The 21307-nt window shown below is 41.6% G+C and overlaps 1 protein-coding gene across 2 annotated transcripts in view; it reads left to right on the top strand.

Annotated features, from left to right (window-relative positions):
• The first annotated feature begins 346 nt into the window (after nucleotides 1–346).
• The window catches only part of PRELID2 (PRELI domain containing 2), a 66306-nt gene continuing 45345 nt past the window's right edge, over nucleotides 347–21307 (top strand). The window contains exons 1-5 of one of the 2 annotated variants that reach the window (XM_046000884.1): nucleotides 413–497; nucleotides 12726–13014; nucleotides 13352–13409; nucleotides 15562–15635; nucleotides 17153–17313. In XM_046000884.1, the coding sequence (XP_045856840.1) occupies nucleotides 13364–13409; nucleotides 15562–15635; nucleotides 17153–17313 (281 nt within the window). In that variant the 5' untranslated portion in view covers nucleotides 413–497; nucleotides 12726–13014; nucleotides 13352–13363. Of the gene's footprint in view, nucleotides 498–12725; nucleotides 13015–13351; nucleotides 13410–15561; nucleotides 15636–17152; nucleotides 17314–21307 lie in introns of both variants that reach the window. The other variant, XM_046000883.1, reaches the window with a different exon arrangement.

Consider the following 21307-nt stretch of genomic DNA (forward strand, 5'->3'; position numbering starts at 1 on the left):
ACGGAGGAGGGTTATCTTACAACCCAGACTTGGAGGCCGGGTAGTTTCTGTATTTATGATCACATTTCTTAGGGCTGCTGCGTCCGAAGAAGCTCAGGCGAGGTGACAACAAAAAAGCAAGTTTCCAGAGGCCCAGGCCTCAGAGCCCTGGGGGGGGTGGCTCCCGGCCCTGGGCGGAGCGGGCCACTCCCGGCGCCTGCGGGGCCCAGACCAGTGAGGCCGTGCCTCCGCCTCCCGAGGCCCTCCTCCCACACCCTGCTGTGGCGGAAGGGGGCGGGGCCCGACTGCCCGTCTGTTCCTGCGGGAGGACAATAAAGTTTCCAAAGTTTGAAAAGGGAGGGAAAAAAACCTGCCCTGCCCCTTTGGCGGGGCGGGTGTGGGCTCCCGCGGTGGCGGCAGAGCCCGGCGCCGGGCGTGTGGGCATGGGGGTCACGGTGGACGTGCGCCAGGTGTACAAGTACCCCTTCGAGCAGGTGGTCGCCAGCTTCCTCCGCAAGGTACCCTCCCCTCCTGCCCGGGCCGCGCCCGCGTTACCCCCAGCCACCCCGAACCCCGGCCCAGCCGTCCGTGTCCTGGGGCGCCCGCCATCTGCCCCTGGTCCTTCCCTTGCACCCGCGGGAGTCCGATTTCGTGCTCTCGCGCACCAGCTGCGGGTTTTGCCTCGGGATGTGCGGGGCGTGGGTGCAAGTGCATTTCCTCGAAGGCTCCCCACCGCTCCCTGGGGTGCGGGGAAGGCTCCGTGCGCGGCAGCACGTTCACATCCTGCCCCACAGTCCTAGGGAATGCACGTTCTGGAGCCTGGTTGAGGTTGCAAGTGACTTGTCAATCTTTGTAGTACATCATGGACCCCCCCCCCCCCCCCGCCCAATTACAAGCCAGTGGGAGCAGTGGAAGCGATCGATCACCCTGGTTTATTCAGCACTGTTGCTCTACCACCTTAGTATCTTTTGAAACGGCCGTGGGACTTGCGGCTGGTAGCTTACCCTCCCTGTGCCTTAATGTTTTTGATCTGTGAAATGGGGGAAATAAAAGTACTAATGGAAAGGGCTGGTTGTGAGGAATCAAGTGAGATAATTCATGTAAGTAAGTGCTCAGACTGGTGTTTAGGCCTCTAAAATGTTAGAGTTGTTCGTACGACTATAACTGCACCCCAGGCTCACTGCTCAGTGGTCCTCTTTATCCCAGGGGCTCCTCCTAGGACTGTGCTCCTGGCAGTAGAATAGGAAATTTCTTGAGAAATGCAGAGCACCCAAGCCTGGGAGCTGAGACTCCTGAACTGTATAGTCTGTCGCTGACTCTAGTTACTTCATTGGTCAAGGGTCATCTTCTCTTTTAGGCCTCGCTTTCTTCATCTAAGATAAGAGTGTTGTATTAGAAGGCATTTTAGGTTCCCCTTCAGCGTTCACTTTTTTTTTTTAATTTTTTTTTTCTTTTTTACAGATTGAGAGAGAGAGAGAGATTACAAGTAAGCAGAGCAGCAGCCAGAGAGGGGAGGAAGCAGGCTCCCTGCCAAGCAGAGAGCCCGATACGGGGCTCGATCCCAGAGACCCTGAGATCATGACCTGAGCTGAAGGCAGAGGCTTAACCCACTGAGCCACCCAGGCGCCCCCAGCGTTCACTTTTTAAAGCAAGATTTGCAAGAATTATTTGCCTTGGCAGCAGCCACCAGGCAATGTGCCCCATGTAATAATACAGAAGCAAAACAGGCTGGGAGAAGTTAATTTTTTAAGTGGCCGGGACCTCTATGGGTGATGCAGTTCCGGACCCAGGTGGCAAGGATTGATTAGGACACTGGTTAACATGGTGTTGCCATAGAGCCCTGCCCCCGCCCCCCATGTCAGATTGTTTGTATTTTTCACCTAGTAGGTGCTCAGTAAAAACCAGTAAATGATGAATGAATAAATGAATGAGAGCATGAATTGTGGATCTGGTGGAGACTTTGCCTTAGGCCAGACTTCTGGGCCCAAAGGAGAAACAGTCCATACTCCATTTTTTTATTAGGACTGGAGTGTGGATTCCCTAATGCCACTGCTCCCTTGGAATGCCTTTCTGGATTATCCTTATCAAGAGCTGATCTCCATCTTGACAGAACTGGGGGAGCACTTGATCTAGGCATCACTGACCATCTTTTCCAGTGTTGGATAGTTACTTCTGCACATACCTTTTCTCCTCATGAGACTAAGCTTCTTGGGGGAGGACGCATTCCTGAAGAAGCACATAGCACAATGCCAAGCTCTCTTTTAGAGAAGACTTTGCGTGTGGTCATGCTTCTGGGCTAAATGCTTTTCTTTTATTCAGCAGGTGTTTAGAGATACTTTTCTCCTGTGTGCCAGGCTCAGTGCTGGGGCCCGCCAAATAGACGCTCTTCTCATGGAGCTGATGGTTTCTAGTCGGGGAGACTGACATTAATAAATGAACAACTAATGAGCACATACTTACAATTGGTGATGTGTATTTATACAGAGAAAGTTCACGTTGCTGGGACCAAATATAGCAGGGAAGTCCTGCTAAAGTTTCCCAGGGTGGTCGTTGGGAAGGGCTTTCCCGAAAAAGTGGCCTTTGTCAAATGATGGCTGAAGTGTATATAGGAGTTTCTTAAGGAAGAAGGGAGGGGGAGGAAGTGTTTTCATACATTATCCGGTTTACTTCATCCAGCAGCTGTGGGAAGGATTTAAGGCCCATTTCCATTTCACTACCTAGAGAAACTGAGGTTCAAAGAAGTTTAAATAACTTTTCCAAGTTTCCACAGCCAGCTGTTGGGAAGCCAGGATTTCACATCTGAATCCAAAGTCTCAATCCCTCATCTCCAGGCTGTGTGGCCTACCACATAATAGGCACTCAGATGATTATTGAGGGGAAAAAATATTCCAGAATCATCCTTGCTGTGCTCTTCATCACATCCCAGTGTTCTTTTGTCTAGTCTTTTCTCAGGGTTTATTTATCTGGGACCCTCTGTGCCTGATGTAAGGGTATAGTATTGATGTGTGCTAAGGTGAGATAATACAGTGTTTCAGTTTTCTGTTGCTATATAACAAATCATCCCTATTACTTAGTGAATTAAACCAGTGGTAAACTTTTGGGTCTCACGATTTTGTGGGTTGACTGGGCTCAGCTGGCTGGTTTTTGTGTGCCATATATTTACAGGTGAGGTCATTCACAGCACAGAGCTGCGTTCAGTCACAGTGTTTTAGTATTCTTACAAAACACTTGGCCAGGTGACAGGCTCATAGTAAATAGGATATTTTGGAAGGTAGGGCTAGGGAAAGAATATTTTCAGAAAAGGCCTAGCAATGGGACAATGCAAACACTATGGGTGACACCACACTTCGTTCTTCTTATTTACAAAACAATGCCTCAGAGGGGTTGTGTGAGTCAGTAAATTATGAGATATCAGTAAATATACTTACTGTGAGCATTTCACCTTACATTACATGAAGCCATGAACTGGAAGTTAGTAGATCTGGATTCTAATCTTTGTGCTTTCCCCATTAAAAGTGGTTTTTGGGTGGCCTTGGGACACAGTTTTCACCAGTCTGTACTGGGCCTTGTGTAAATTAGAAAGAGGTCTCATCTGGGTGGTGGGCTCCACAAACTCACAGTCAGTGGGGCTAGTGGACAGGAAATGGGGCTATTTCAGGCTCTTGGGCTGTCTAAGCTCTAGAATTGGAGGCTGAGTGGGTGTTCCAGGCAAGGCTTTATCAGGGCTTAATGCTCCAGTACAGGGAGACAGAATAAAGATTCTGCAGTCTGGCTCCCCAAGGAAAGGTCTGGGAGGGTTTTAAGGAGGATTTGACTGAAAAGGGGTCAGCAGTGGGGGTCCACCTTGGCTTTGATTGGTTTGGTTTTTACAGTCAAGCATCCCTTTTAGGTGGAGGGCTTGCACAGTGTCTGAGGTGGATCAGACCAGTTGAGAAGTGTGTGTGTGGGGGTGGTGTTTGGAGCTTGCACCTCTTGGCATCCAGTCTTAGTTTCTGATGGCAAGCAGTACCTGCTGGCAGGGCTAGAAAACTGGGTTATTGTGGCTTGTTACCCAGTTCCTGGGTGTGGGGACCTAAGTGTGGTTCCTGCTGTGTCTCAGTGCTCCTTCTACTAGGTGGCTGTAGACCTGTGCCTGCTGACCTGCGACAACCCTACTGCCTTAATTTCGTGTCTGCGAAGCAATAATGCCACGTACCTCACCTGTCTCCCAGGATTGTTGTGAGGATCAAATGTGTGCGAATTTGAGAAGCATAAGCTTTTTATAAGTGTAAGGTAGTAGGAATGATCTTTGTGGGTTAATATACTTTTATTTTTCTTTTAGTCTTTATGTATTTTTTTTCAAAGGAAGGCACTTGGCAGAAGGAACAATCATATGAGGATCTCTGGAAGCATTTAATCTGATTTTGCACAATGGTATGTTTGAAGCTGTTTCAGCACTGAGGATGTTCTATTTTAAATAGAGTCTACTGATCTACGTCTTTTGGTATGTTAGGACTTGCCTTCCAAGTTATTATATACTACTATTTTTAAAACCTGAGGAATGTTTGCTCTTCTTACACCTGCCTGTTGGATACCACAGGCAAAATATTAGCTACATGCTTTCAAAGCTAAGTGGCACCTTGAAAACAAACACCACAGAACTCTTTGTTCATGGAATGTAGTGTTTCTCAATGAACCCTTATGGAGGAATGCTGTGAAACCCAAAATGGTTTATTCATCAGATGCTAAACTGTGGTTTGCATGCACTATATTGCTGGTGCACCTGACAGTGCATTAGGTTTCTTTGTATGACTCTTAGCTTTCCAGCTCTTACCACTTAGAGTTGTTTCCTTCCTTTTACTTAAAACCACCTACAAAGAGCAGGCAAGGTTGTGTCCGTGCAGGCCAGGAGCTCACTCATCTCTGCAAGCTTACGTGGGTCTGTTTGCTGTGTTTGCATTCATGAGCTGGATTCAAACACTTCTTCAGTGTTGTCTACCTAAAATTTAAAGTAATTGAAAAGGACTCTAAGGGCCCTTGTGTTGACTGGATGTTCTTGTTTATACTCAGTTAAGGCCAGAGAAGTTACTATACTATACTATAGAGTTGTTTGTGTTGATTTTCTTTCTGTGCTGTAGGCAAAGCAGGTTTTGTGAATAGGGTGTAAGCTTTATGGGCAGAGATCTCTCATTTGTTCCTGATGCATCCCAAGCACCCAAAGAGATCCTAGAACATAGTAGGTGCTTAACAAATCTTGTGGAGTGAGTGAATAAAATGCACCACTCTGGAGTTTAGCCCTGTGTAATTTCAGATGGAAGTTAGTGTGGGGTTCAGTCTTACGGCCCTATAATAAAATGGACAGGTTAAAATAATTTCTTTTTGCTTCAACACAGTGGCCTCAGGTTTTTATTTATTCTAGCCAGGAGCCTGCTGTGCTGAACAAAATGGTTTGAGTGTTTACCCTTAAACTCATAAAGGGGATTTATGAATGGCTATTTCCATTTAGAGTAGAAAGTTGATTGGGTAATTAATAATGTTTCCATTTCTGATCCTATCTTTTCTCCCTTGCAAATCTGCCACTTGTGGGGAACATCTCTTCCTGAAAAAATCCTGAAATATTTGGAAACTGATATTTCCAAAATAAATGATTTGACAAATTATAGGGCTAGTTTAACGGAATGGTCATTTATCTTTTTACTTACACTGTAATAGTCTTTCTTTTATCTTCCTATCCTCAATCCTGCTAGAAGAAGATTAGGTACGACATGAAGCAGAATGGTGCAAATGGAAAGAGCATGGGCTCTGACATCAGACGGGGGGACGGAACGCTTCTAGCTGTGTGAGTTTGGGCAAGTCAGTTCTTTTTCTCTGCCTCAGGGTCCTCTTCTGCAAAATATGATAATAGTAACTGTCTTCTGGCACTGTTGGGGGAAATTAAGTGGCTAACACACGTAGTTGCATGTAACCTACTTCATGTTGGCACACAGTAGGTGCATTAAAGTACTTGGTAAAAATCTTGATAGTAATACTAACAACAATAATTTCTCACATTGATTCTATGAATATGAAAATAAAAAGCTGAGAGAAGTAGTCTGCAGAAATCTTCACCAACCTGGAATAATAAAGAAAAGAAATAGCATGAATAAATGGTGCACATTTGAATTATGACTTATTTTTTAACTGTTGTTTAAATGACGTGAAGGTGTGCTTGGAAACTTACATAGTGGTGGTTGTGGCTTAATCAGTCTAAAAAAACTCGGGTAGTTTTTAACTATCAAAGCAGTAATAGTGAAACTTTCGTATGTCTACTAGTGGACATTTATAATAAGTCTGTGTATCATTTTGCCCTTGGGAGATGAGGACGTAAATAAAACATGGCCTGAGCCCTCAAGGAGCTCGCTGTCCAGGGGACAGAGGGAGATACATTAATTTTTATCATGAATGCTTTCTCAGGGCCATATTACAGACATAGTGTGTGGGGCAAGGATCGAATTGTTTTGTAAGATTTTATCTTTAAGTAATCCCTACCCCACTGTGGGGCTCAAAGTCATCACTACCGGATCCAGAGTCACATGCTTCACTGACTGAGCCAGCCAGGCACTCCATATCTTAATTATAAATCTGTGACAGCTTTTAGAGTACTTAGAGTTTATTGCCTTTTTAAAAAGTAAATATTCTCTCTAGTCCTCCTGCTTCTCTGACATGATGCCTTTCCTAATGCTAATAGGAATGTGTCAGGAGTTCTTGTCACATGGACTTTGAATCAATAAAGCATGAACATACGAAGTTTTACATATGGAAAAGAAGAAATATCTTCTAATAATTTTTAAGTCATTGCTTAAATCTGTTTGGTTTCCAGGAAGATACTAGGCATATACTCAGTGCCACACCACAGTGAATTGCAAGATAGGCACTGAAGTCCTGAAACTAAGTTTTAAAAATGTTGGTTTCATTCTTTAGCAGCAAAAACCTCTACTGTTTATTGAGCACTGGCCTGGTGCTTTATATAACATTATTTTTAATAACATTATTTTTATATAACATTTGTATAACATTATTCCCTTTAATTTCTCTAACAACTCTTTGAGATGGATCCCCCCCCCCCAATTGTACAGATGAAACTAAGGCAGGCTGAGATTAAAGTAATTTGCCCAAGACTCCCACAGGTGGGCTTCAAACTGAGGTCTCTCGGATTCAAAACTCATTCTGTTTTCAGCACTCTGTATTCTCATTTTCGTTTTATCTTTTATTTCTTAACTTTTCACTGGGAAATCACTTGACCCAAAACAACATAGTTTTAGAGGCCCTGGCCCCCACACAATTTAAACTCTGCATCTGTGTAACTTGTGACTCCCCCAGAACTTAACTATGAGGACCCCGCCACTGACTGGAAGCCTTACCCGTATCACCAGTAGTCGATGAGCACATTTGTATGCTATATACACTATGTACTGTATTCTGACAGTAAGAAACCTAGAGAAGAAAAAATGTTAAGGAAACTGTAAGGAAGAGAAAATGCGTATATAGTACTGTATTGTATTTACTGAAAAAAACAAACAAACAAACAAACAAAAAAACCCCACATAGAAGTGGACCCACGCAGTTCAAACCTGTGTTGTTCAAGGGTCAGCAACCATTTGACTTACAAAAAACTGCAAAACAGAGGAAGAATTCCTTTACCCAGCTTCCCTAAACCAGTGTATCACTTTTAAAACCAGGGCATTAGCATTGATAGGATGTTAACTCACCTATAGACCTTACTGAAATTTCACAGTCGTCCACTCATGTCATTTTTCCAGTCCAGGATCTAAGAATCAGTCCAGGACCCCACATTGCATTTTGTTGTCATGTCTTAGTCTCCTGCAATATGGGATACTTCCTCTCTCTTTTCTTTTTCTTTCTTTCTTTCTTTTTTTTTTTTTTTTTGTCTGATTGGATCATGGTACTGGTCAGTTATTTTGTAGATTTTGTATCTTTAAACGCATTTGGTTTATTATGCATTTAACATTGAGGTAGGAGGGTTTTCCTTTATGTTCTAATTGTAAGCTGTTTCCTTCTAAAAACTTGACTATATGAATTCTTTAAGACTGATGAATCACAGACCTGTACCCCTGAAACAAATAATACATTATATGTTAAAACAGCAACAACAAAAACTTCATTATGTCATTGCCAATTATTAGGACTTTTTTTTTAAGATTTTATTTATTTGTTAGAGAGACAGACAGTGAGCAAGTGCACATGAAAGGGGAGGGGCAGAGGGAGAGGGAGCGAGAAGCAGGCTCCCTGCTGAGCAAGGAGCTTGATGCAGGAGTTGATCCCAGGACCCTGGGATCATGACCTGAGCTGAAGGCAGACATTTAACCTACTGAGCCACAGAGGTGTCCCCGTTAGGACATTTTTGAATGAATAATGGTGATGTGACATCCTTGGCCTTTGTTTAGAACCATAACTTATCTCAGCCAGATGGGCCTTGGGTATCCCTGGCTTCACAGATGGCAGCATCACTGTCTGTACGTCTTGGCTCCTTGTCCTTTGCTCTTTCTACTTCATTCTCCTGCTGATCTGAAAGGCCAAGAAACAACCATTCAAAAATTTATTGACTTAAATATGTTTTGTCCTTGAGCATTGAAATTTTGATTAATCAATGATTCACTTGATCTTGGTATAAAATTAGCTTTGCTTTCCACTAAGATACACTGTTGCGTGTAGCTCATTAATTTGGCACAGTTCTGGGGCGCCTGGGTGGCTCGGTGGGTTAAGCCTCTGCCTTCGGCTCAGATCATGATCCCAGGGTCCTGGGATTGAGTCCCCGCATGGGGCTCTCTGCTCAGCGGGGAGGCTGCTTCCTCCCTCTCTCTCTGCCTGTCTCTCTGCCTACGTATGATCTCTCTCTCTGTCGAATAAATGAATAAAATCTTTTTTTTTTTTTAAAGATGACAGAGATCACAAGTAGGCAGAGAGGCAGGCAGAGAGAGAGGGAGGAAGCAGCCTCCCCGCTGAGCAGAGAGCCCCATGCGGGGACTCGATCCCAGGACCCTGGGATCATGATCTGAGCCGAAGGCAGAGGCTTTAACCCACTGAGCCACCCAGGCGCCCCAAATGAATAAAATCTTAAAAAAATAAATTGGCGCAGTTCATGGTGATTTCTTCGTTTAGCTCAAGGCCAGGTCTCTCCAGCAGCTCCACCCCTTTGCACATGCATTTTTGAAAGCAGCAAAGATTCTCATGGTGCTTATAAAACAGAAATGTTAATATACAGACTTATTTTAGGTCTGCTTGACCTTTATACGACTAATCATATAGACCTGTCAGCTCAGTTGCTTCCTTGTGCTTTTTTTTTTTTTTAAAGATTTTATTTATTTATTTGACAGAGAGAGAGATCATAAGTAGGCAGAAAGGCAGGCATAGAGAGAGGAGGAAGCAGGCTCCCCGCGGAGCAGAGAGCCCGATGCGATGCGGGGCTCGATCCCAGGACCCTGAGATCATGACCTGAGCCGAAGGCAGAGGCTTAATCCACTGAGCCACCCAGGCGCCCCTTCCTTGTGCTTTCTTGAATGATGCCATTTGAAAGTTGGGAAACAATGGTTCCTTCTGAGGTCATTAACTCTTTTTGGGGGGAGGTGGTATTATAAAAGGCAGGCATTAACTTCTGAGCTTTTTGGAAAGTTGATATTTTAAAAACTCCTTACTCTTAATAGCAGGCTTTATGAAAGCTTGTATATTTTCCCCTTGTAAATAAGAAAGGTGAATAACTGTATCTTCAGGAAGCTCCTTCCATAAATATATTGTATTTTATTCCTGTAATTAGATGGACTCAATTTCTTGGCCTTTCACATTTCATAGTTCTTTGTCTTAATATAGATTTTCTTTTTTATCCAGTGTTTTGCAGTTTGGGGCCTCTTAAACTTTCAATGTGTAAAAGGAAATGAAAGCAAAGTGTATGACATTGTAGAGAAGTCTACATTTTACCCTTGTTAGACTGTGATATTTGCAGTAGATTTATATCTTGGGGAAAGATAAAGGATCCTTTTATACATTCTGTAAAGGAAATAAGATCATAAGTAAGTTCAAAATGAAGTGAAATATACCTTGGAAAATACTGGAGGTCCCCCAGGATATATGGCATGCAGGGCGAATGTACGTGGCGCCACGTGGTAATTGTTAGGCCACTACAGTTTGTGGCCCACTGAGCCAGGTCTTGGGGTGGCAAGCAGTTTTGGCAGATATCTGGGTGTTTAGACCACTTTGCTTCTATGAGAGTTGCTGGTTAGAAGTGGGGATTGGGAAATCTTTGTGATTCTGCTTGTGTGCAGGCTTTACGCCATTTCTGCTTTTAGCGCAAACTTCTTGTCTTAGTAATAGTGGGCTTACTCCTCTGGGGAAGTACTAAATGGGATAATGCCGGATGGCCTCTGATACCCAGTGCAGTAGATCAGTGGATGCTCACCAAGTCTTCCATGGTCTGAGCCTGATCCACTCCATTGTCACACCGTGTTTAAAAAGGTGACCAGAGAAACCTGTCCACCGCCTCCTGTCTTCTCAAATTGGCATTCCTGGTGATCGCCGTCTCTGAGAGCCTTCCCTCTCTCAACCCCTTATTATCTGACTTCAAAAGGTTCATGAACTAAATCATGAATATTCAAGTTACCACAAGATGGCGTTAGATCATTTCAAGTAATGCCAGGTAGGGGGAGCCTCAGCACAATAAATCGTTAATTTTAAAAAAGTTAGAATATATGCCTTTCACGTCATGGTATTTAGCTATTGTAAATAAACCTCTCATTTCTTTTCCCGTTCTCATGTGGAAACATGAGGCTTGTGTCTGTTCAACTCCCCAAAGTAGTTGGGTGAGAAAATGACTTGAACCGTGCAGATGATTTTATTAAAGTGAATTGTTTAGGATCACTTGTTGTTTACAAGCATTGTCTAACGGGTGACCCTTTGGTATTTTACAGTGACCCCTCTCCATAATTTCCCGTTTTCCAATTGTCCCTTAATCTGATGGATTTTTCTCCTGGTATGTTTATTTTTTTGTTTGTTTTCCCCAACTAACATGGAAACTCTGTAAGGGGCTACAGTTTTGTTTGTTTCTTTACTACATCCTCAGTGCCTGGAACTGTGCTTGGCATGGTAGGTACTCAAAACCTCTTAATTGAAGAAAGAATAGAGAATTTTCATTATTGTTTCAGTCAGTGCCCTTTGTTTGGCCTACTAAGAAATCTTAAAATTATGTAAAAGTATGAAGTTTCTGAGTTTATAGTCTTTAGGAATTTCACTGATAACTTAGTGAAGTAATCCGAACTTTAAAACTTATTACTGTCCTCCTCTGATGATTGTATTTCACATCCCTTCCGTAATTTAGTTCAGTAATCTTCCTACAACTTATAGTATATTTGTAGTATTCGGTCAGGAAGTATTGATGAATACAAAATGAGCAAACTAGGACTTGTGAAGGAAATACTTTCAGACTTTCATTTTACCTTAGTATGAAAGTTTTTATTCATGCACACAAACCCGCACATAATTCAGGGGATCTGTAAGGCTTACATATTTTCCTTGCTTCAGGGGTGCTTTGTCAGGCCCTTTGCCGAGAAGCAGAGTAGCTAAACCTGACCCTCCCTAGTGGATGTTACTTGAAGGTTAAACTTCAAGAAAGCTGTCATTGTAGTTTTGAGCATGTTTTCCTGGAGCAAAAAAATGAATGAATGAAGGAACGAATGAGTGAATGAATACTTAAGAATCCACTTTGTGACAAGTTCTCAAGATGGCAGTTGCCAGGAGGGAAGTGTGAATGACAGAGTTTATGGCACGGGGCACAATGAAGTGTCAAGGCTGCTGAGGACGCACCCTCTGGATTCTCTTAATAGATAGGTCCCCAGGCAAAGTGAGGTTTATTTTCCAAGTTGACCCCTGAGGCCAGCGAGGTTCATCTTCCTGATCATTCATTCAGCAAAAATTTATTGAGTGCCTGCTATGTGCCAGACGCTGTGCTAGTGGTAGGGATAGAGGAGTGACTGAACTAGATCGTATTCCTGTTCTCACAGAACCTGTGTTCTCATTCAGTGTCTTTTGAGGCCACAGATACCTTTAATATGTGTGAAAGTAGTCGACCCTTTTCTGTGAAGACCAGTTAACCAACCTCTCTCTCTCTCACACTCATGCTCACATGTGCGTGTATAGGTAGCTGCTGTGAGACGAGGAGACCCACACTGAGTTACGCATACCACTTCCCTGGGGTTCCAAAGACTTCCCCTGTCTGTCATCCTCTTCATTGCTTTCATCCCCCTTCAGCACTTCGTGATGTCTTGGATGAGACTGCCTATAATTTCCTTTTTAGGTTTGGTCACATCATGTAGCAGTGTGAGCTTCTAGAGAAAGGGCGCAAGGGGTGATCAGCAGGCTCGGATCAGGGGCCACCTTGTCCTATGGCTTGGAGGAAGTCACTTCCACTCCGGAAGTCTTTTTCTTTGTATTGGAGCAATAGAAAGGATTATAGTTGAGTAATTCTGAGGAGATTTAAGGATAGGTTAGGTAGGCAGGCTTAGAAGGCAGTAGAGAATATCTGAGGGTAAATTAGTCTCGGAGCTCTTTAGCTGGGTGGTTTTGAGCAAACTACTTAGTTTGTCTGGGCCTTATTTTTCACATGGGAGAGGGAAAAAGCAGCAAATACCTCATGGTTTTAATTTGAGAATTAAACTGAAATAATATATGTAAACTGCCAGGACAAAGTGGTAGCCTTTTTTTTTTTTTTTTTTTTTTTTCAGCCTTGTTATATCCAAATTGTCTTTCAGGGGAATTAATAGGTAAACGATTTATTGAGCACCTGGAGTAGATGACTTCTATAATTGTTCTCCTGTGATGCCAGCCCAGCTGCCAGGCTGTGGTATATGATTCGAGGGAAAGATTCACTTTGTATTAGGCCTGGTTTAACTTCACGGCTCTCCCACTGACTAGCTGGATGATCGTAGACTCTCTGATCTTCGTGCAGTTTCCATCTCTGACAGAGACAATGATAACACGTGACCCGGTCACTCGGGATTTAAACAAGATGGTGTAAGTAAATAGAGCATGTGGCACACGGCATGGCACAGGGGACACCCTCCATTTCTGGTTCCGTAATTAACCTAGTTAAGCTCACCCTCCCTTCTCTGCCCAGGGCTAGGTTGGATCTCAAGAACATTTTTCTTGGGTTTATACCTTTTTCTTGGGTTTCTACCGGTTCCGTTGATGATAGCCTCTTCCTTATCTAGTCCCAAGTAGTGAAGTGATGAGTCTTGACTGAAAATGGGCCTTTGAGGTTGCTTGAGAAATATGTACTGTTCCTGCAGAGAACTGTGGCTGCTGGGAAAGAACTCACTTCGGTAATTCTTCTTTATGTGTTTTCATTTAGTATCCCAACCCCATGGATAAAAATGTCATCTCTGTAAAAACCGTGGAGGAAAAAAGAGGTAAGTTTTCTGAGTGTACCTCACTTCGGTGGTGATCATTAAGTGATACTGATTTTTCTAAAGGTGTTTGTGTATGTGTGTATAGCCTGTTACTTTTTAAACAGGTGTATTTCTGTATTTGAAGTGTTAGAAAAGAGTACCTGACACAGCAGCAGAAGTCTTGCTTAATGTGCTCTTATCACTCTCAGTTAATAACTGATGACAGTAGTAATAGCTAACATTTCTGAGCACTTCGTATGTGCCAAGCACTCTCACTCATATTAACTCATTTAAGCTTCAGACTAATATATGGTGTATGTGTTGTTATTACTCCCATTTAATATAGGAAGAAACCAAGGTATGGAGAGGTTAAACAAATTGCCCAAGATCACATGGCTGTATCCCTATAATATATTCATGTATCATTTTATAGATGGCAGAACAGTTGTGATTAGTAGCACGTATGTAAAATTGACTCTAAAGTGATTAGACTGTGGAATCGGAACTATACTTGACAGTGTGGTTCCGTATGCACCAGAGCAGGGGCTGACAAACTATGCTTGTCCTGCTTGATGTTGTGAAAAAAGTTTTATTGGCATATAACCATGACCACTTGTTTATAAATTGTCTATGGCTTCTTCCTTGCAACAACAGCAGAGTTGAGCTGTTGTGATAAGACTGTCAGGCTCACGAGACCTAAAAATGTACCGTCCGGCCCTTTATAGGAGATGTTTACTCACTCCCAGATGAGACTGTTGGAGTTTTCACTGCTCGCTGTCATTCGTATTTCACTGGAAGCATTTTCACTGGCCTTGCTTGGACTTGAGAACTGGGGCATGCAGGAAGCTTTAGTGATGCACAGAATCAGTATATAAGCCTTTGGAGACACCCAGGCCCACTTCTGATATGCTCTTGGACCTTCTGGGAGAACATATGATAAGCCAGTGTTCATTACATGAGTCTGAAGTCTTCTCTTTGCTTGGTGAGCACGACACTGTCTTTTGCTTTTGAGGGTCTTTTCTTCGTGTCCATAATTCTAAGTTAAAAAAATCTAATTCTAATGAAAAAATCCTTAAAAAAAACTTTTTTTCTCCCATATATCTGCAGTCAGTGTGGAAGGGATATGTTATTTGGCATCAGAGAAATCTGATTTCAAGCCCTGATTACTACCTGCATAACCTTACTTCTTGAAGGCTCAGTTTCTTCATTTATTAAATGGGAAAATAATAATAATCCTGCTTTTAGTTTGTTGTGAAGATCAAATGAGAGAACGATGTGCACATTGCAAAGTGATATAAAAACATTAATTATAATTTCAACCATTGACGGGGGCATCTTTGCCTGCAGGAGTGGCTAATCTGTTCTAAGTATGTGTGCTGCAAACCTTGGATGGGATGGCTAAAGGAATGCCAGCAGGCAAGGAGATAAGCCCACTTCTTACCCTGGCAGTGGCTTCTGGGTAGTCTGGGTGTTTGCACCAGTGTTCAAGGCTGCTCTAGCCAGAGCTTTGAGAAACCTGTAGGAGCTTGGCTGAGTCACATTAATTTACAGGGCAAAAGACAACACTCAAGGGTTATTTTTTTCTCTGAACCGGTCTCCCTTTTTCTTAATTCACATTTATTTTTTGTTTTTTTACCTTATTGGTGCTATTCTGGAAACTTAGTTCCAAAGCAGAATAGTACCAGTCACTGGGAAGCTGATTCCCTATGAGTAAAGAGTGTGGCTCTTAAAATTAATTACAGATTTAAAATTTTGTAGCCAGAAGCCTGTTTTTGAAAACATGGTTGGTATAGAAAGTGGCAGAATCAGATTCTCCATTCTTTGTTAAAACATTCTCTTTGTTGAAGTTGAACAAAAGGCTCATTGGCCCTTGTCATTGGAGGGTTGACATTGATAGTCCAGAGCAGTGAATGGTTTGTGATTCTTTATCCTTGACTTCAGAATGTGCAGTGTGAATTAGCTGTCTTACTCTTATTCTTCGATCACAGATGAGTGTATTTGGAATGATTTGGCCCAGAATAGTGGTCAGGAACACCGTATTTTTGACTTAAACATTTTTCTTTGGGAATTCTACATATAGAAAATTGACATCGACATGAAAGGTTTTATTGACATAGGACAAGGATACATTTCCTTAAAAATTTTTTTGAGTGTAAAAATTTTCTGTTTCTAGATGTGTCAACAGGGATCATCTATAGAAAGAGGATTGCAGTCTGTCAGAATGTGGTTCCAGAAATTTTAAGGAAGGTAAATTCATTTTAAAATTTAATCAGATTTGGGTGATTTTCACATAGTCCTGGAAAGAGACAGCATTTTCTGATGTACAGGAGTGTGAGAACTTTCCCAGGTGTACCTTACAGCTCTCAAAGAGAGAAAGCACTCTGATATCCACCTCAGTTTTGGCAGATGCCACCAGAGATAGTTTTTTCCCCTGTCTGTTTCTGCTTCTCTTTGGTGGAGGGCTCTTAGTGGACACAGAGATGGTCTATAATTATTGTAAAGATACCTTGCACATTTTACATGAAGTGACCAGCTTTTCTCATCTGTCCATGGTTAAATACGACTTTTAGATAAGAATGATCAGAAATGGGCAGATGATAAATATTTAGTCTCATCTTTAGCAAGGAAGATAAAAGCTTCAGTTTCTATTTTACTGTCAGAGAATAAGTTATTTCAGGGAGTATAATGTTCTCAGTGCTCTCAGTGAGTCTTTTTGTGTGTGTTTCTATAATGGTGTTGATGATGAAATCTTCATGATAGCAAATTGTTTTCTCTCTTTGAAATTCTTAAGCACTCTGGTGATGGTTGGCAGAGGTAAGTGGGAATTTTTAATAACATTACTTAAATCATAGTGGGATTATTGACAAGAGTCCTTTTAGAATCATTAGGAAATAAGACGAGAGCATCTTGATGTGCATTTCGTACGATGTCTCTGGTGGTTGTTTCAACCTGGAAGTGATTCTGTGATGGAGAAGCCCATTAGCTTGCAGATTACACTGCTGTGCTGTTTGCTGTTTGTAGACAAAACGGTGGCTTCTGTCACTTCCTGGTCATGCATTAAGACTGTCACATTCTTTGTAGGAAAGAAAGCTGATGTGACAAGGAAAAAGAACTTTATTTTATTTTCCACATGGGAAAATGTGTTGCACTGTATGCAGCAAATTATCATTGGCTTTTTCCACAGGGTGTATACCCTGCCTTTGCCCTATATACAGGCTTTGAATCTGTTATTTAAAAAGGCATTCAACTTTGTCTGGTATCTCAATTCTTAAATAATTTAAGGACACCTCTGACTTGTACAATGCTGCCTTTGTAGTTTCCCATGTCTCCTCCACCTTGGAAACCATACATTTCGAGATACCGGACAGTTTAAAATGAAGAAGATATTTTATCTGATATTGTCCTGCTGCATGCGAGCCCATCAGTGGGCCCAATTAGAATCCATCAATTTAAGAAGGCCATAACCAGCCCTAGAGGAGACAGAAGGAGGTGGATAATTTGCTTAGTGTTTAGCAGTTAGGGAAATGAGGCCATGGACTATACAGCCTGCATAAATCCTGGGCCATTTGCATGTCCTCACCAGCATTTAGTAAGGTCATGGTGTGTTTGATTATCAGGGACTCAACAGCCATCGGTGAGCCATCGTTTGCATATGAGCATCACTTGTCCTCTTAATTACCCAAGACTGAAAGCAAGTCTGGGCTTAGTCTTTAGGTAGCTTGCACTTCCTCAGTTGAGAGAGCGTTCCACTCTCTGTTGGACAGGTGAGCATTTTAAAGGTACCTAGTATCCAGTTGGAAGAGGAATCCTGGCTCAATCCTCAGGAAAGAAACATGGCTATACGGAGTCACTGCCTTACGTGGACTCAATATGCATCCATGAAGGAAGAGTCTGTCTTCCGGGAAAGTTTGGAAAATCCCAATTGGTAAGATCAGCTCTGTGTGTGTGTGTGTGTGTGTGTGTGTGTGTGTGTGTGTGTAGGTTGGATGCAGGTATGCATGAATGTCTGCATATATTAAAAAGCTGTGATTCCATACTTAACCTCTGTTTACAACTCACATAAGGTACGTATTATTAATCTTTTTATCTTAGAGAGAGAGAGAGATCATACACACATGCGTGCATGTGGGCAAGTGAGGGGAGGGGCAAAAGGAAAAGGAGAGAAAGAATCTCAAGCAGGTGCTAGTCCAGCATGTAGGCTCAATCTCATGACCCTGAGCTGAAATCAAGAGCTGGACGCTTAACCAACTGAGCCACCCAGGCGTTCCACATTATTAATTTTTAATCTTGAAAGTGATTAATGAATAGATTTCCCTTTGGGGGAAAAAATAACAGAGTTCAACTCTGTTCTGATCACCCTGTCCAGTCTTGGTGCGTTTTTGCTCTCTTGAGAGGCAGTGAGTGTTATCAGTGTGCTGAGGATTCTTCCAGACTTTTAAGAGATACCGTTAGGTACTTATATGTGTATTCACAGAGTCTGTATAGCTTGGTTTTGTGTCTTTTTACATATATGTTTTCATTCTGTGTCAGTCATTGGGTACTTATATATTTTTGCTTAATAGAACTTTACCCATTTAACATATAAAACCTAGCTTATTCCTTTATACTGTTTGTGGTATTCAACCCTATGATTATACTACATCTGGTTAGCTTTTTTTTTTTTTTTAAGATTTTATTTATTTGAGAGAGAGAGAAAGCACGTATGCACACAAATGCAGGAACTGGGGAAGAGACAGGGAGAAGCTGACTCCCCACTGAGCAGGGAGCCTGATGCGAGACTTGATCCCAGGACCCCAAGATCGTGACCTGAGCAGAAGGCAGACACTTAACTGACTGAGCCATCCAGGCAACCCTCTTCAGCTTATTTTTGGTAGAGATTCAGATGGTTTCCAGTTTATCTTTATTACAAATAGTAGTATAGTGTTTGTGAAGCGTAGGATCCTTACATAGGCAATATGTGAATGTTTCTTTAAAGGAGAAGTTTTAATTGTTAGGTTTATTGAGTGTATTATTTACATACAGCAAAATTTATTCTTTATGTATAGTTTTATGAGTTTCAACATAGTTGTATAAACACTGCCACTGCCAAGCTATAAAACATTTAAGGAAGACTTTGAAAAGCTATATGCCAAGACTGTTCAATGAAGAACGAATATTCTTTCAACAAATGATGCTGTCATAACTGGATATCTACAAACAGAAGAATAAAGTTAGAGCCCTACCTCATTCCAAATACAAAATTAATTGAAGATGGATCAAAGACCTAAATGAGAGTTAAGACCTATAAAACTTAAGGAGAAAACAGCTGAAGATCTTTGTGAACTTGGATTAGGTAGTGATTTCTTAGATAGGATACCAAAAGCCCAAGCAACAAAAGACAAAATAGGTGAAATTGTTTTCGTCAAAATTGAAAACTTATGCTTCGGGGGTACTGTCAAGAAGGTCAGAGGACAGTGCAGAGAATGAGAATACTTGTAAGCCATATATCTGATTATATACATATGTCTCTATAATTTGTGAGAGTGTACACTTATTTTGATGAGCCCTGAATAGTGTATAGACTTATTGAATCGTATTGTACACTGAAACTAATACAACACTGCATGTTAATTATATTTGAATTAAAAAAAATTAAAACATGAGCAAAAGATTTGAGTAGATATTTCTCCAAAAAAGATGTGTAGATGGCCAGTAAGTATGTGAGAAGATGCTTACTTAGCATCATTCTATATCTGGAAGTGCAAATCAAAATCACGATGAGATACCACTTCAAACCTGCCTGGGATGAGTGCAGTCAAAAAGATACACAGTAACAAGTGTGGGGAATGGTGGGGAGCCATTGGAAGGCTCTCACACCACTGATGGCAGTGTGAGTGGTGCAGCTGCTGTGCAGACCAGGGTTTCAGGGCCTCAGAAAGTTAAGCATAGAGTTACCCCGGACCCAGCTTTTTCTACTCTGTTGAAAACATAGGTGTTTTGTGAAAACACAGAAACTTGTACGGAAATATTTATAACACCATTGTTCCTGATAGGCAGAGTGTGAAAATGTCTGTCTCCTAATGAATATGTAACCACATGTGGTATACTTATAAGTGGAATATTATTCAATCATAAGAATGAAGGACAGGTTTTACAAGGTGGGGAAAGCTTGATAACAGTATGGAAGAAGCCAGTTACAAAAGGCCACATAGCCTAAGAGTCAACTTATTTGAAATGTGCAGAATTGTTACGTCCATAGCGATGGGAAATAGATTAGTGGTTGCCATGGTGGGCAGCGACTGCTAATGGGCGTGGAGTTTCTTTTTGGGGTGATGAAAATGTCCTGGAACTCACACTGATGGTTGCCCAACTTAAGTATAGCAAAACTGTTGAGTTGTACACCTTAAAAGAGTTTGTTTCCCTAAGCCAGCAGTTCCTATTAACATACTTTAAAAAAAAATTTGCCAAAATAGTGGGTGAGAAATGATAATTCCTTTTGAGATAGGCTTAAAAACAAAGGCAAAATATAGCAAGCATCAAGTATTAGTAGTGATTACTGCTGTGAGCGCAGATTTTAGAAGATCCTGTACTGTGTTTCGTTTTTCTGTATGATTTGAATCTTTTATTAACCTGTCATTTTAAATGGAGATAGTAAGACTCTCAAGCTCAAATAACTAAAACCCCCGAATTTAAAATTCATTCTGGAGACCCATCACTTGTATGGATGGTTACTGCTCCCCATGATTTCGGTCCTGTGGTGCTAATTCTCTGACGCTCCAGGTTCACCCGGAGGAGTGTGAAGGCCTCGGCTTACTAGCCTCTGAGCGGGTGTGCCTGGAACCACCTACTAGGTGTATTTCCTCAGCCTCTCCCTTGACAGGAGCTTCACATGGAACGTGGGTGTTTGGGATTAAGTATAGAAGCTGTGGCCAGAATATAGGGGAGTCTTTGTGTGTTTGTTTTGCACATGGAAGTAGTAAAAGGACAGAATTGCCTGAATTTTATACAGAAAACCCAAAAGTCTTTCATCCACCTTGTTTTAGCTTCGGTTTTCTCAGAGATCTGGGCAATTGGCTAGTCTGAACTGGACCTTTACCAGTGAAATGTAAAGTGATAATTGGCCCTGACGAGCCAAGGAAAACATCCTTCAGTACCTTTTTCCTTTGTGTCTTTTTTAAAAGTTATTTTTCCAATACCTTGATTCTGGAGAATAAGATACATGTGTCTTATAAAAAATATTAATCAGGGTCACCTGGGTGGCTCAGTTGTTAAGTGTCTGCCTTCGGCTCAGGTCATGATCCAGGGGATCGCATCATCAGACTCCCTGCTCGGTGGGAAGCCTGCTTCTCCCTCTCCCACTTCCCCTGCTTGTGTTCCCTCTCTTGCTGTCTCTCTCTATCAAATAAATAAATAAAATCTTAAAAAAAAAAAGCCAGTGGGCTTATTTGGTTAAAAAATAAAGAAATATATATACATATATATATTTATTCATATATACATATGTATGTGTGTGTGTGTGTGTGTGTGCATATACATATGAAACAGTTCTAGGGGAAAAAACCAGTTTTCATTACCTAGAAATAGTGTTCATTTGCATAATTTTCTTAGTTCATTCCTAATTGGCATTTAGACTTATTTTTTTGCATTTTTTTGCTGTTACAGATGATGCTGTGATGAAATCCCTATTATGTATTTTTTGTAGTTATTCAATAGCCTTTTAAGGTACATGGAGCAAAGTTGGATTTCTGGGTCAAAGGTTATATCCATTTTATATGTTGATACATATTATCATATTTTTTTTTAAAAAGGTTTGACCAATTACACTTTTTTTCCCCCTTTGATTTGTTAACGTTCTTATCCTCTCCCAAACACTCTTTTTAGATTTTTGATATATTAGGCCAATATTTTATTGACAGCTACCGTATCCAGGTCAAAACCAG

Source organism: Meles meles, chromosome 3, assembly GCF_922984935.1.
Source record: "Meles meles chromosome 3, mMelMel3.1 paternal haplotype, whole genome shotgun sequence".
NCBI lineage: Eukaryota > Metazoa > Chordata > Mammalia > Carnivora > Mustelidae > Meles > Meles meles.